This window comes from Pipra filicauda, unplaced genomic scaffold, assembly GCF_003945595.2.
Source record: "Pipra filicauda isolate LSUMZ 115617 unplaced genomic scaffold, ASM394559v2 scaffold84_size4826128_pilon, whole genome shotgun sequence".
Lineage (NCBI taxonomy): Eukaryota > Metazoa > Chordata > Aves > Passeriformes > Pipridae > Pipra > Pipra filicauda.
In genome coordinates, this window is record NW_024105031.1 from 405,704 (window position 1) to 421,869 (window position 16,166).

Here is a 16,166-nt window from a genome sequence, read left to right on the forward strand (position 1 = left end):
TTAAACACACCAAAAGTAAATGTACCTGACCAAGAAAAACCCACCAAAACCAAATCAAACAAACACATCGACATTATTACAAAGTCTATATGATTAGATACTCTATTTCAGGAAGTTTCCACCCAACATCATAATTGATCACCACAAACACAGTCAGAAAATTAATCATAGTTTGTGCCTATAACATATTCTTTTCTCCTTTATATTCACAGTGTTTAAACAAATTGCAAGAAAAAGGAATCAAACATACCAAGTAACCTCCACCAAGATTACATTTTACAGAATCAAACAAAATGCTATCAATTTAATGCCTCAAATGAAGGGTCATTTGATTTTTGCCCTGTATACATCCATGCATCACAGAGTTCACCCATTTTTACCATTACTTAGGTTACTGGGAAGTATGTCATATGTTGCCTACATGTCCTTACATGTAGGCAACATATTATCTATCAGCTTTTATTCCAAAATTACTAAGTAATCAGCACAAAGGAATAGTTAAAATTTACTCCAGTCCCCTATGAAGTTTCCATAATTCCATATATTTCATTTCCATATTCCAAATTAGTAAAATCCAGGTGAACTTACCTACAGTTTGGAGGAGGGTCTAATGTAATTTCTGCAAGTTCCTTCTGAATTCTTAAGAGAAAAAAAAAATATTATCAGGACTTTTTTTGCAATCTGTTTCTTTCAACTTTATGAACATTTCTACAGCAATCAATAGAAACAAAATATAATTCTTAAAATTTCTGATGAAAAGCTGATGCTAAAAGGTTTCATGAAACTGCACAAGAACATGTGGAAGCAAACGTTAAATCTTTTCTGAAAAATGAGTTTCCAATATGGGACAAATGCCATGAGCAGCCACCTAGAAAATCACACTTTTTCTATAGGTCAGGGTTCTCAGGTCCTTTGCTCACTTACACAATTACTAAATGTCTCATGTATCCTCCTTCTCTATTTCTCCTCTGCCTGTATGTCTTATAAGCTCTTGCACTCTAGAATATTTATCTTCTTAATGTATATCGTACTAGCAGGGTAAAACCTCCCAACTTCCAAGAATAATTGTCTCTCACCCTCCCAGAATGAGCCCATGCTGGTCTTCTTCATAACCTCCTCCTAGGTACTGCGGGTCTGCTATCAGGCTCCCCCAAAGTGAGGTGCTCCAGCTCCCTGGCTAGCTTGGGGTTGTACTGCTGGACTTGCTCTGGTATGTGCCTTCTTTTCACTGGGGGATCAAAATCAGGTAACTGTTATCCCAGGTACGGTCTAATGAGAGCTGAGTAACGGGAGATAAATCTCTTCCATCTGCCTATGGACTATGCCCCTGTTAATACATCCCAGGAGGCAGTCAGCTTTTGTTGCTGCCTCACACTGAGCTTGTTTTCTGCCAGGGTCCCCATCTCCTTCTCAGCAGAGATGGTCCCCAGTATGTATCATTACAAGGGGTGGGACCTCATTTCATGAGTTCTCTGTCAACCCTCTCCTGCAGCCTGGCGAGATCCACAGCATTGCTCCTGCATGTACCAAGTGCTCCCCCCCAGCTTGCTGTAGTCTGAAAACTTTAGAGTGAACTCTGCCACATCCTCCAGGTCACCAATAAAGACATTACAGGCATCCTGCCAAAGTTCTTCCTGCAGGGAGAGCAACTTCGTTGTTAAGGATTTCTGGATATTCCCAGGCTGATGCTTCCAAGCCAAGTCCATGAATGCCTGATCTCTGCCACAGCTGGCAACAGGGGCTCTTTTCCCTTACACCAGCATCTGCATGACAGCCAGTATCTTGACCTTTGAAGAAATTTAATTACACAGAGTAGGAGTCTACAGAGTTCCCAAAGGAACTTGTAGGAGTTTTCAGTTCCCAAAGTATGATGCCATAAGCAAGACTGTAATGGTGACCTTACCTATAAAACTATGCCCAAGGCTTTTTTTATAGGCTACTTCAATGCAAAAACATGAACATTTAGAAGCAGGAAGAAAAAGTAAAACAATTCAAGATACCCTGAGTATTTTCTTCCTGCCTTCTCCTTCACAAGATTTCATGTACAGCAGCAAATTGTTATTCCTGTTATTCCCTATGCTAAGAAAGAAAACCTGCACAATAACACCACACAAATTCCTGAAATACATGCTGAAGCCATAAGCCAAAAGTTCAGGCCTGACTTACATATACCTTGTTAAAAATGATTGCTACCCATTTTGAATATAAATACAGGCAAAGAAAACGGCTTATCAAAATAAGCATTCAGGTATATTGGCATATATAACATAAAAATGAGCAGTTTAATTCTCTATATAACTTTAAGATCCAAACACAATCTTACATGTTAAGGAGTCTCACAGCCACTATCAAAATTCCCCTTATGCTACTATAAGTTGATTTTACAGCTACAGTGAATAAATGAACCAATGGCAGTAGAAGAATTGGCCTGAACCAGAAACTCCAGCCTTTCTCTCTCACATTCTAAAATAATTAGGACATACGTGGGCAAGATCTGTAGGCAGAGGTAATAATCACTTATTAGATCAGATTATATAATCGCAAAGATAAAAACACTCTTCCAGATGCTTAGATTTTCTTCTAACTTTTATGCACCCCAACCCTACACACACACACACACAGTTACTTCAGTTGAGGGGGAGCAATTTGATCTTTTACTTGCTTTTTCTACTCATTGAAATATTTATATCTCCAGTACATAGAATTTCCCCAATAAATATCATACCTTTTCTATAAAAATACAGGCACAGATTGCTTAATCAAGCACCAAATCATTGTAGTAACACTGAAAATACACCACATTTTTTAATTAGTGAAGTTTAAGCACAACAAACATGTTGTTTTAAAAAACTTACTCCATTTGAACAATCCTAACAATTCACACCTTTTAGAAGGGAGATCTTATAACTGTGGGAGAGGCTTAAAATATTTCTTCTGTATATGACAAACTTCTGCCATGATTTTGAAATTACACTATCACAAATTCAAACCACAGAAAATCTAGGTAACATAGATTCTTCAATTTCACATTTTATGGGTTGTTCTGTTTTTTCAGCCTTTTGTGAAGTTACAGAATGATGGTATTGCACTTTTATAGTCAGAGATCATTCCTTTACATATAGTAGTAAGAGCAGTTAATATTTCATTGCATTACAGGGAGTCTGAGACACGTCAAGAATGGATTGACAACTTCAACAACCTCAGTCCTAGATCAAAAATTTTATATTCTTCTTCCTAAATCCTAACCCATGTTCTTCATATTCTGAAAACGAAACAGTCTCTCATTTTTTCCATCTGTTGTAGTTCAACCCAAAATTTCTAACTTCTAATTTCACAAGCGCTAAAATGGCCCCTTATCAAGCTTTTCTGTGATTGAGCAAACAAGGACAAAACACCTTTCTGCTTCCAGCCATAAAAATTGATCAGATGGCACTGCATATTAATGTTCAAAAGTCCTAACTGCTCTTGCAAGCATCTAAGATAAAGAGACGTTTCATTCATCATTATTTTTATACAAACAAGATACAACACATTAATACAATACTGTCCATCTTTTGCTCCTCAGCAAGTTGTCCATGTTTATTCTCCTACTCTGTGGTGCCCCAAACTAATTTATACACCTTACAACCCTTTGTTGCAACCTTAATTTACCTTGCATTCATGCTGAGAGCTTATTCATAAACAGTTTCTGTAGAGCAGCTGACATGCAATATCTTGTTCACATGTCACAGTATTCAAAGTTACAATTAAATTGTCAGACAGCATCCCAGAGAGCCTTGCACTGATAGAGATCTCCAGTGTGCAAGCTGGCCTTTGTCTGCACATGCTCTGGCACTTGCTTCATATCTCCATTGAGTTGCCCTCAGAATCTGCCATAGGAGAGGATGTACCTCATTTCCTTCACTGACCACAGAGAATTTGCTGTGAGGATATGTGGCCTCTGGCAACAAAACATTTTTTTCAGAGTCCTTTCTGGTCTTTGGATTTGTTGCCTCAATAACAGTTATGTTTAACTATGTCAGAGTGAAAAAGAACTCCAAATTAAAATAATTATATCTATTCAGTTTATATTTAAACTAATATGGCTAAAATAATGGCTTAGGGAAGTATTGGGAAGTAGGGTCATGGCAGGGGGTGAAGCCTTGGCTAATATTCAATGCCCTGGGCTGCACACATAGGACATTTAACTTGCAGTGTCAGATCTGATATTCTTTGTTTGGTCTTAGAGAAGTCCTTTGACTTCTCTCTCTCATATATACATACATCTATACATACACACACATAAAAAAAATATTTTTCCCCTCCATTTTACTATCAGAAGAGAACAAACATAGTTGCCCTCCAGTACAAGTGCAACCGTTAATCTACCCATAAATTCAGAAGCATGAAAGTACATTTTGGATTTCAAATATTATTAATTCTCACAGACACATATTTACTACTGTTCCAAGACTAAGGGGACTGCGGTTGTTTCCTTCATGAAACAGTTAAAAGTTCTCTACAGCTAAGAGAAGTGAACATCAGAGGATTTCCCAATGTGATTAACTGGAAAAGAAATAAAGGATTATACGACAATAAGCTATTTTTACCACATCTACTTTTCTAAAATACATGCCTATTTACCCATAAAAGCCAGCTGATTCAATACCTTATACCAAAGAATATGCTACTTAGAAAATACTTAGAAAAGCAGACACTGGTACATATTTCACTACAAAATAAACTCTGACTGAGCAGGAAATTGATCTAAAGATGGTTAGCTTCGTACTGGAGGAAAAGAAATATTCTCACCCACATACTAAAAGATGGATAAATGACAAGGATATTTCTTGTAAGAAAAAGCAGTCTGTATTTTGCTGCCATATTCAACATTCTAAATACCATTCCTAGATTCCTTGAAAATAGTGCTGTGATAAACCCCTCAGAGAAAAAAAAAAGGGGGGGAAGGGAAGGGGAAAAAAGGCTCATTTTTACTTTGTTAATTCAATCTATTACTGATTTGCTACTCCTTAAGGTTGTAACTTCTCTCAATAAGGAAAAGATTACAACTAAAGTTTTACAGTTCACAATTTATTGTAGGCACAGATATTTATTAAAAAATGTCAGGATTGGACACAAAGGTTGACAGATTTTCAACCAGCAACTTCAGGAGCCAAGCAAAACAATACATTTATTTGTTGAGCTACGTCAGCCAAGAATGGTTACACTTCTCTCAATCCAAAGGTCATGCTAAGATTTGCTACTTAAGAGGTAACAAGATGCCTGCTGTTTTCAAGGACAGCAATTCAATTCCGTGTCTAAACTGTAATTGTGATATGCAACGAGTTTCTCAATCTTGACATGTTAGGTAAGAAAGGTTGCTATTTAAGGTGATGCCCTCTGGGTGAGGAAAATTGAAGGACCAGTACACTGCATGACATACGCTGTAAGCTATTACACCTGTATATCAGCTACTCCTAAAAGTATTAACAGAGAAGCACAGCATGTGATGGCATTCTGCACTCCTGATGCCAGTTATAGCAATGCTAACAGAAGAAACTCCCTATCTTAAAACCAAAAATCTTACTCAAATAAAAATTTGAGTGGTTTCATATAGCCTCTGTAAACAGATCACTTTGGAAAGCAGTTATGCTGCATGAACAGCATATTCATACATAAGACATGGTAGCAATTTACGATTACACAAGCAAAAGTCAGCACACTGCTAGATCTTGATTTCTATAAAACCTAATGCTACTGAAAATTCTGTAAATCTGACTACATAAAAATACAAATAAAAAGCAGAACAAAATTTTTCCAAACAGAGATGCACAAATTTTCATTCTAAACCAATATATACAATAGGTATCATAAGGCAATCCAAAACCACTGTGACTACAGTTCCATATGCATGAAAAAGCTTACCAAGTAAGAAAACGTGATTTCCAAACTCAGGTTAGAATCAAGTCTGTAGTCTGTGACTTTAGATCCAGTGCTACATTAACTCACTGGTGTTCTATGCTTTAAACAGGAATTAAGCAATCTTGACCAAAGCCACAATTGACTACACTCTGTTGTTTGAGTGTTTTACTGATTTTAGCAGAGTTGACTCCTCTAACTGAAGGTAACAGAGTACAGCCTTTTTAATCCTACACTACTTTTCACTTCTAACGAACAAAATTAACAATACTACTGTGAAGATATTTTATACAGACAGTTTCTGTAATACTTATCACATATTGAGGACTCTAAGAAATTTTTCCTTCCTCCATGATACTCCACTCCTTTCTATCCTCTGCTTTAAATCCTGATTTACCTTTCTTGAGACACTGATTTTAATTAAAAAGCAAAGAAACAAAACCTGTAATACAAAAGCTGGCTGAATGAAGAAAGTACAATCCCAAATCTAACACAAACTACTGAATACTTATAAACAAAAAAGAAAAAAAGATTATACTGTTAAAAAACCCTGTTACTAGAAAAACTATGTTGTTGTGATCCTTCCAGAAAGTGCTATGACAACCAGCACTCATAAAATATATTTTTTTCAAAATATTATTTATTGTGTACATACCTAAAGAACTATTGTAGGTCTGTCAGCTTTTCACATGTATACTTAAATGTATATTTTTAAAATATATTAGTATTAGAATGCACATGAAACTGGCTTTAGAGTCTAACTAGCAAACACACTGATGTCAGCAACTGGCATAATTAGTTTCAGCAGAACCATAAGCAGATGTGATTAAACTTTAAAAGGTTTAAGTAATTTTATCACTGTAAAATGCATGTTGATAAAAGCTCTAAGCTTTGAAGACACAAAGCTAAGATTAATAGACCAATTTCTGACATATCATTATTAATTTTTTAATAGGATAGCGTCCACAAGCTCATGTCAGAATCGCGGCATCGGCATCGTTACACCAGACATTGTACAAAGTTCAGAATACACAGACTGCTTTCTAAAGACACTGAAAACTATCTTTTATGACCTTAAAAGTCATCACTAATCCAATAATTCTAATATTTAAAAAATAATAATACCAGGAAGCAGACAAAAGAGAACAAGGTCAGAAACCATACGGGCTGTGAGGATTAACTACGTGAGTAACACCATGGTTTGCAGTGAAAGCTGAGTGGGTGTTTTGGGTTTTTTTCCTTTTAGTCACAAAAGGAAACATGGGCAACTTTTGCTGGCCCTTCTGTAAGTGGTATGATCAGTGATATGATTCCTAATAGTGTCTTAGTAGGAATGGGAGTCAAGAAAGCATTTCTACAGAGAAGAAAAAACGAAAAAAAGCTAGCTGTAAGGAAGGTTATCTATGGCAGAAAAAAAGCATGACAATACTCCACTGGAAAGACAGAAGATACTTCAGTCCAGAGAAGTATGTAATAGAAAAGGGACATATTAAGGCAAGACAAAGACTTGAATCCTGAAGGGATGTACACACGTTTATATACTGGTGTTTATGGACTGTGACTACATGCATATGTTATAAATTATGGCAATAGGGGCTCAATGCTTCTCCTTTACCACAGCACCACAGTGGTATAATTCCAATGTTTTTTCTTGTAGTTTATACAGCCTTGGATTAGCAAAGAAACAAGATCTGGGAATTCTGCATCAGGACAGTCTGCAGAATTGGTCTCTTGTCAGATTATTTTATGAGTGCTTTTTTACTTCAATCACTATAATCCCATTTGCCTAGACTAACAACCCTGTGTGTACTAAGGAAGCTACACTAAGCTGTAAATTCCTTCTGTCTGGTCCAAGCAAGACAACCGTTATCTGAAGATGGACATGATAGCATAGAATAATTTAAATAGCTATTCTACAAACCAACCTTTCCTCTCAAGCAGAAAAGGGAAGGAAAATAAATGGGTAATGAAACAGATCAGAGTTTAGTAATGAAACCAACATGCATTTGTTGTTCACTCAGATATTTCTGACCTGACCATCTGGGAAAAGAAAACGCAGTACTTCACAACAATAGGTATTACAGTAGTCCTAACATGCTGAGTTACTGAACTGTCTGATATGTTTATGGTTAATTAACTGTAAGTTACACTGACAAGTTTCAACATCAGTCATACATACACATACAGAGATATATTTTATAAGGCTACAAAACTGTCTGAGTTTTACTAGCAATAAAAAATTGTCAGCTTTTATCATGCAAGCAACTATTAAAACCATGTGAAAGAGTCAATCTGTCAAAGAAAGGAAAAAGTATACAGGTCTCATTATTGTGACCAGCCTCAAGAGAATATTACACTAATACAGCAGTGTTATAATAAAACCATCAGAAAATTAATATACTGAGTCAATACATACATCTGATGCTCAGCTAAAAAAAGAGAAATTAAAATAAAACCCAAAAAGAACACTGTACCTTTTAGCACTAGTTGACAGTTTAGCAGCTGTTTTGCTTGATATTTTGCCCTCTTTTTTCTTGGGCTGAACTTGCTCCCTTTCTTGTTCCTGCTGAACACCTTCACGCTGATCTCCATCAGAGCTGCCTCCACTAGTGCTTGGACTATCATCCACTCTCTGCCCCTCTGTAGACATGGCAGATGCTGCACTGAACAAAAACAAACAACAGAAGTTAGCTTTTTGCGAAGAAACTGCCCAGCAGTATTTCTTACATGCCTTAAGGAAAGAACACATAATGTCTTTGTCTTAATATGTAACACTTGTGTTACAGTACTTCAGTAATCTTAGCACTGAAGAGTTTTGCCAGAAGCATATTGACAATAATTCAGGAGCTGGTCATTTAAAACCCTATGCCAGAAAAACACAAACTCCAAACAACAACAACTACCACCTCCAAAAAAAGCCCACCTTTTTTATATATATATATATATATATATATATAAGCCCACCTATATATATATATATATATACACAAGTCCACCTATATATATATATATACATATACAAGCCCACCTATATATATATATATATGAGAAAAGCAGAAGTTATCGAAGTGGGAAACATAATCCAGCAAGTGTAATACCATTCACTGTGAATTATATTTTTCAACCACTCAGCAATAGCACTAGCTATCTCATCACTATGCCACCGGTTCAAATATAGCATAGTTTGTTAAAAACTGAGAGTTATTACTGTATTAACACTCTCTGTTATCCCATATGAAACAAATCTGTGGGCTCATTCCAAGTCTTTACTGTGGGTTTCCACATTACAAAATCTACATCTTGGCATGCTCGATGGAAACAGTCACAGAACCAAAAAGCACTAACACAGGACTGTTTATATTTACTGAAACGGTACACTTCTAGGGCGGTAAGCACACTGGTAGAGGACATAAGGAAGCTTTTTCCTGACAAATTTCATTCAGGCAATATGAAGCAACAAAGCTGTCAGAGAACACAAGAAGCAAGAAATCTCAGTATATTTCAGAAGTCAAGTTAACACTTTATTTGCACACTTCTGATACTAGTTAGCTATTTTAATTTCTTCCTTCATTTTAAATAGTACAACAATATGCCAACAGATGAGGAATTACAAGCCCACTGTTACAGCTGTCATGACTTCTCAAACTGTTCTAATGAAGGGCAGATGTCCATGAAAAACCCTTACTGAATTAGCATATGTGGTGGCACTGATTGATTTTTTTAAAAAACAAACAAACAAACAAAAAAAGCAAAACAAAACATAAACCAAAAACCAAACTGAAACCCAGGTCTTTCCTTTAATTCCCAATCTGTACCTTATATATCTACTTTATATATCCTCCTCTAAAGATTTTAATAAAAGAACCATCTTCAAAGCACATAGGCCCAAACGTTACTTGCTTACACCCACACAATCTCCATATATCTGGGTGGTTTTCTGATCAAATCTGTCTGAATCAAAGAATTTGTTCTTTCATACACAAAGAGTTTTAAATTGCTGTGAACTTTGACTTGCTTTTCCTCTTACCTATGTGCAGACACTATCACAATTAAGAACAAAACTATTCACCTTAACTGTTGTATGTTTTAAGACTCACTCAAGGGAGAATAATGATATTTCAGGCTCAGATTCAACCTTGCTCATTCCATGGATTAAACAAAGTTCATCTCCCTGTATATATTTATGGAAAGAGACAGCAAAGTAAAAGTAAAGTAACATCAATGCCAACAGGGTTATGTTGAAAGGATGCTTTTTAAAAAAGGCTGTAAGTGTTGTAGTTACAGCTGCATGTAAGAAAATAAATTTACTCTATCCTGAAAAACCCTTACCAAGATCTAATTCTATCAAATAGTACACACCGTGGAGTGGAAGAAATAATCTCTTCAAGCATTACTGACACATGCAACTAACTTCAGGAGGAATTAGGTCTTTTTTATCTAATTTGTAAAGCTATACTGAACAAAAATTCTGGAAGTATGGCATCCCTTCAAAATGTTTATGCACCAAAAGAAATAGCAAGCAATACCAAGTGATGGATATGGGACTAAGGTTTCCCTTAATCAGCTTAAACTACATTTTGGATTTTATCATAGAAAATAATATTTTCATATATAGATTTATATAAATACACAACACTTAGCCTGCTCATTGAAGTAACCAAAATAATGCGTAGTTTTCACCCTAAAATTAAAATACAAAAACTGTTCATTCCTAGAGAACAATTTTTCCTATGGTACAGATACATTATATTTAACATAATTTGTATATTTACACAGGTTGATGTTCAGATATTTAAATCCTAGTTGGCAGATTTTAAGATAAAAGCAACAGAAGACTTAGAGGTAATAAACCACAAAAGTATCATATTCTGACAAGTCAAAATATGCATTTAATAACTATAACGCAATTTTGATAGTAAGTACGCATTTTCTTTGCTTCTACATACAGTTAAAATACAACCTCATTTCTCTTTATAACACTTGTGATGGCCTTTATTTGCTCTAGATTTTAGTTCTGAACTTTGCTTAGTAAACCTCATTTTAAAAAGAAAAATTCTCTCTTCACAATGTACATAGGTTTTAACACTGCAGGCCAGAAAGTTAAAAGCATATTTAGTAATGCTTATACGCATAGGACATCTGCTGTGAATAATCTTAGCTATAAATATTACTATTATCCAAAAAACAACTCTATTCACTTCATAAGTTCAGGTTACTATCCAGCAGACAAATACTAACAGTAGCCCAGAGCATATAATTACTGTAACATGTAATGCCAGCATTTACAACAGCAAAATGCTTCAATCTGTCATTTGATGTCTGGCTAGTTTCTTGGGGTTTTGGTTATTTTTTTATCTCTCCCTTCTCCTTCTCTCTCTGTTCCCCTTTCTGACAGTCAGGCAATTCTTTCTATGCCATCTGCTCACAATATCTGCAATTTTAGGAATTTTTGCATAGTTCAAGGGATGCTTAATATTCTGGTAAAAGTGAGTGTTAAAGGGCCTGAAGTTAAGACACTTCAAATAGGGTTAAACTTAAAAGAGAGCCAAACACATGAACAAACAACTAGGGGGAAAAAAATCAACTGAGGGGATGACACTGTGAAGAAAATATTTCACTGCCACTAACACAGACAGAAATACAAGATACTCCTTGAATCTGAACAGCCATGAGTGTGTTTGCAACTGTCACACAGAGCAAGAGGGAAGACACGCGATGTCCAGGTCCCCGGCTGCCAGGCTATTCTATATTCAGGCGAGGGTTGCTAACCTCCCTGCTGTTGTGCAGAGAAAAATGAGCAGAGGGGACAGGGAAAGGAGTGCAAAGGGACTTAAAAGTCTCTCCCTTAACGTGAGATGAATCAGCAGAGAGATAGATTACAAGTGTAACTACAACTATCAATTCGAAGTGAAGAGTCCAAAAGGTTTTGCTTTTGTCAAATATATCTACTGGCACCTTCCCCTTCTTCCTCAAAACAAAACAAAACAAAACAAAAAAACCCAAAACAAACAAAAACAAACAAAAAATATATAGAGTCACAAAAACCCAACACCAACCACCATCACACTCTCCCCCCCCCTCCCCAAAAAAAAATCCCGTAGTTAGGGACAGCAAGGTCCTGGCAACGTGCAGATCGGTCCCCAAGGGCGGCAGAGCTAGTGAGGATGTCCTTTTAAAGCGGTCTTAATTTTCTTTACGCCAAGATAAATTGAATATTTCTGCAGAGTCCACGACGAGCAGCAACGGCAGCAGCCGCCTTACTTCATCTTCATTAGAAAGCGTAAAGGGCAAAAGGGCCACAACATCACAGCAGGGGAGGCAGAAAGCGCCCGGTTTGTGGCCGGGCAGGGTCCGCCACTGAGAGAGGAACCTGGACGGAAAGGACGAGAGGCCCCGGCTCCCACGGCCCCCAGCCGCCCGGAGGCAGAAGCGTGGCTCGCCCGTCGGGAAGACCCAGCCGCGCGGGAGCTGGTGGTGGGCATGGGCATCCCCAGAAACACACACACCCCGCACCCCCACAGCCGGGCGGGAGGCGGCCGGGCCAGGGTGAGAAGTAGGAGACAACCGAGAAGAGGAGGAGGAGGAGACTGCGAGAGGAAGACGTCGGGGGCACATGAGGGAAGGGAGAGGGTTGGGCTGCGGGGCTCCTCAGGGCGCTCCGCGTGGGGGCGGGGGAGGCTAGTGCCCTTCCCGAGGGGCTCCAGTCCGGGGTGCCCACCGGGTGCTGCGGCGGGGGGTTGTGGGGATGGCGCATCCTGGGAGGCTCGATCATGGAGGGCGCAGGGGGTACCCCGGCGCCGGAGCGACCCAGGGGCGCAGCGAGTGCCGCGGGGACCACGCGATCGGCGCGGAGCGGGGCCGGAGGGGCGGGGGGGAGCGGGGGTGGTCGCTGCTCCCGCCCGCAGCGGGGCGAGCAGGACAAATGGACACGGAAGAGTTGCTGAAGGGGTTTGGGGGTGCTGAGAAGCAATGGAGGCTGGATGGAACCTGAGGGAGCGGGGAGCGGCGGCAGAGATGCCGAGGTGGCTGGGGGCGGAGGGGGACGGCCGGGACGGAGGCTAAGAAAGGGCACGGCTGGGGATGACAAGGAGGGAACAGGGTACCAGGCAGTGCCGGGGGGATGCGGAGGGGGGAGGGGAGATGAAGGATAAAGGTAGAGAGCGAGGGTCGCAGATAAATGGGGGGGAGGGTGCTGTCGTGAGGGAGCGACGAGGGGGTAGGAGCCCGGCGGGGGGAGGGGAGGCAGACGGAGAGCTCAGCCGGGGCAGAGGTAGGTGTACCCCGGGAGAGACGGGGGGAAAGCCTCTGATACCTGCAGGCGAGCGCAGGTCTCTCTCTCGCTGATGCCGGACACAGGCTGCGGGACAATCCGTCGCGGTGGCCCCGACTCCGGCCGGGCGCGGGGCTGGAAAGGGGCTGCAGCCGCTCACTGAGTCATGAGCCCGCTCCCCCGCGCTCCTCGCTCTCGGCTTCCCCTGCCCTTTCCCCTTTCTCCCGAGCAGCAGCGGCGGCCGCTGCTCCTGCTGCTTCTCCCACCGCCGCCGCCGCTCCTGCCCCCGCTGCCCGGAGAGAAGTGAAGCCGCTGCCGCGCGCGCGCCCCCGCCGCCCCCGCCTCCGCGCGCGCGCGCCCCCGCCCGCCCGGCGCCGCGCGCGCGCGCGTCCGCCAGCCAATTATCCCGAGCGCTCGCGCCCTGCCGAGGGAGGGGTGGATGGGCGGGGGCGCGCGCGCGGTTCCGGCGGGGGCGAGCGGGGGGGGGGAAGCGACGGGTGGAGGGGAACGGGCGCGTGCCCGCGGGTGGTGTTGGAGGCCGCGCGCCGCCGAGCAAGGGGGAGGGGCGAGAGGCGCCGGCGGGAGCGCGCGTTAAAGGGAAGCACTGGAGGGTGCGGGGCGGGGTCAGTGGGGCAGAGGAGGAAGGAGGAGGTGGGAGAGGACGGGGGTAGCTGGGGGGAGACGGGAGCTTCGACTGGGGTTCGGGTGGGATGGAGGAGTGGGTATACGGCCTTCTTCCCCGCCGCCGCCGCCGGGTTACCGCGGGCTCTCACGCCAAAGTCCTGGGGCCGGGGGGGCGGGCCGCGACGAGCGCGGCGGAGGAGGCCGGTATCAACTTTCTTGGCTCTTCTCTTCTTTTTCGGCTCCTTTGTTCCCACCGCCGGTCCTCCCCCCCCCCCCCCCCCCCCCCCCCCCCCCCGGCCCCGTCCTGCCGGCCCGCCACCCGCACCTCCCGCCGCCTTTGTCTCGGCGGAGCCTGAGGGAGCGGCCGGAGGGGACGCGCGGATGCCCCGCGGGAGCGCAGCGCCCGGGCGGCGGGGAGGGGCGGCGCGGAGGGGCGGCGCGGGGGCCCGCGGTGGGGCAGGGCCCGGGCCCTCGGCACTTGGTGGCCACACTTTTGTGTGACCGCGGTAGTTTCGATCACTGCGTGGCATTAGCACAGCCTGGTGCCGCAAACCGCCCCCGCGCACTGACGGCACCGGGGGACGCGCAGCATCCCAGCTGGAGATAGGCACTGTCGCCTGGTTGTGGCCAGGTAAAGGAGCCTCGCCTCCCACGCAGGCGGGCATTGCCTCTGTGGCAAGCATCGCTGTCGGGAATAGGAGAGGCCAAGGCAGAGCCACACTTAAATGTTTAGTGTGAATAATATTAACCTGGAACAAAACAAACCTCCAAGAGAACTGTCTGTCAGGTAACCCCGGCTGCGTTTGCCTGGCTGAGACACTTCTGTCCCTGTGCTGACCCTGCTGCTTTAATCTTTACATAATATGCTTAGCTATGTTATGTAAACTTTTATCACTTCAAACCTTTCTTCGTCTAAGAGGGAAATATACCAGCCAAGGGTAAAGGGGGAATGGCAATTCAAAATGTTTTCCCCCTTTCAACAACTAAAGGGAATTAAAAAAATAAAATGTGGTCTCACCATTCCACATGTACGAGGAAAAGTTTCTCCCTGCTTGAGCTGTGAAGTACTGTACTTTTTCTGAGTTGTGATTCAGGTGTAGGTGGAGTCTGTGCAACCAAGCATACAGAAATTCAGAACTTGAAGCAGTGCTGAGATATTTAAGGATTAGAAACATTATTGCCACCTGCTCCCATGTTACATTCAGACAACAGAAGTGCTTTTTGCAGTTTCCCTGTACATAAAATTAATCTTTGTTAAGAAGTTGTTTTTAAATAACTTGGGGTTTTGCCCCTTCCTATTTCTTTGCTAAATAATCCCAGTGACATTTTCACCTAAATTTGAAAATACCACAGTCAGCTGGTTCTTCCCATTCCATGTGCTTTTACAAGATATTTTCCTGCTTCTGATGGAGAACAGCACCTAATGTCAACTAGGTGGGTTTCTGTCTGGTAGCATGCATTAATTTCTCAGAAGGATTAATAATGAAGTAATTAACAGAATATCATGTGTGAAAGTCCTTCAAAAAATGCAAACCTCCTCCAAGTAATGCTTCTCATCACATTCAAAGGTGCATTGCACACTCTTGACATCATGATCCCCTTTTTCTAAAATAACTTAAATCATACTTTCAGTCATTCCAAAACAGACCCCCTGAAAACCATCCAGGAAGTGATAAAATTCTCTTCTAAATGAGTCTTCTAACCGTATTTCCTTAATGTTGCTTTGACTGCTTAAATGTGCCTTAAAGGAGGCACACATTTTCCTGCTTGAATACCCTATGTTAATTCCTCAGCCCATCTCAGGACTTCACTTTGGTGACAGTTCATGGTGCTTCATTACAGATCTCCTTTTCTGCTAGGATTTTAAGGAAGCACAGAGAGAGAAGCTGAGTGAATAGCCTAATTGAGACAGGGGCAGGATGAGGCCATACAGTGTCCCAGAATCTGGGTCATAAATTTCCAGTGCCAAAATAATCAAGGGAGCACTGAAGTGTTTCAGCACCGAGTGAAGGGTTTGAGTCATCGCTAGTCAGGCCCTGATTTTTCTTCTGGTGCGTAACCTCTGGCCCAGAGCCCTAAATGGTAGGGCTTAAATTAAGTACAACTAAACTAGGCAGAAGGTTTGTACTGCCTTATGAATAGAACATACACACTGAGGTGTGCCCTGTGATTTTAAAAACATGAGCCCTACCTATGCAGTGTAAAGGGAGTAGGGTAGGGTTCTCAGCTGCTCCCAGTTTTATCCTTTTGACCTTTCAAAATAACGCGTTTGGCCCTTGGATGTTAAAAGTCATGTTTTACTCAAAACCCTTTGGAAGACTTTTGTAAGTTTGGATCATATAGGTTGTAATTCTGGCCCTTTTGAACAGAGTGG

The 16,166-nt window shown here is 41.8% G+C and overlaps 1 protein-coding gene across 2 annotated transcripts in view; it reads right to left on the reverse strand.

Moving 5' to 3' along the window:
* The window catches only part of LOC114000521 (ubiquitin-conjugating enzyme E2 E2), a 207,612-nt gene extending 194,142 nt beyond the window's left edge, over positions 1-13,470 (reverse strand). The window contains exons 1-3 of one of the 2 annotated variants that reach the window (XM_027744892.2): positions 13,211-13,470; positions 8,373-8,556; positions 589-639 (exon numbers count right to left, since the gene is read on the reverse strand). In XM_027744892.2, coding sequence (XP_027600693.1) covers positions 589-639; positions 8,373-8,548 — 227 coding nt within the window. In that variant the 5' untranslated portion in view covers positions 8,549-8,556; positions 13,211-13,470. Of the gene's footprint in view, positions 1-588; positions 640-8,372; positions 8,562-13,210 lie in introns of both variants that reach the window. The other variant, XM_027744891.2, reaches the window with a different exon arrangement.
* Positions 13,471-16,166: the final 2,696 nt, after the last annotated feature.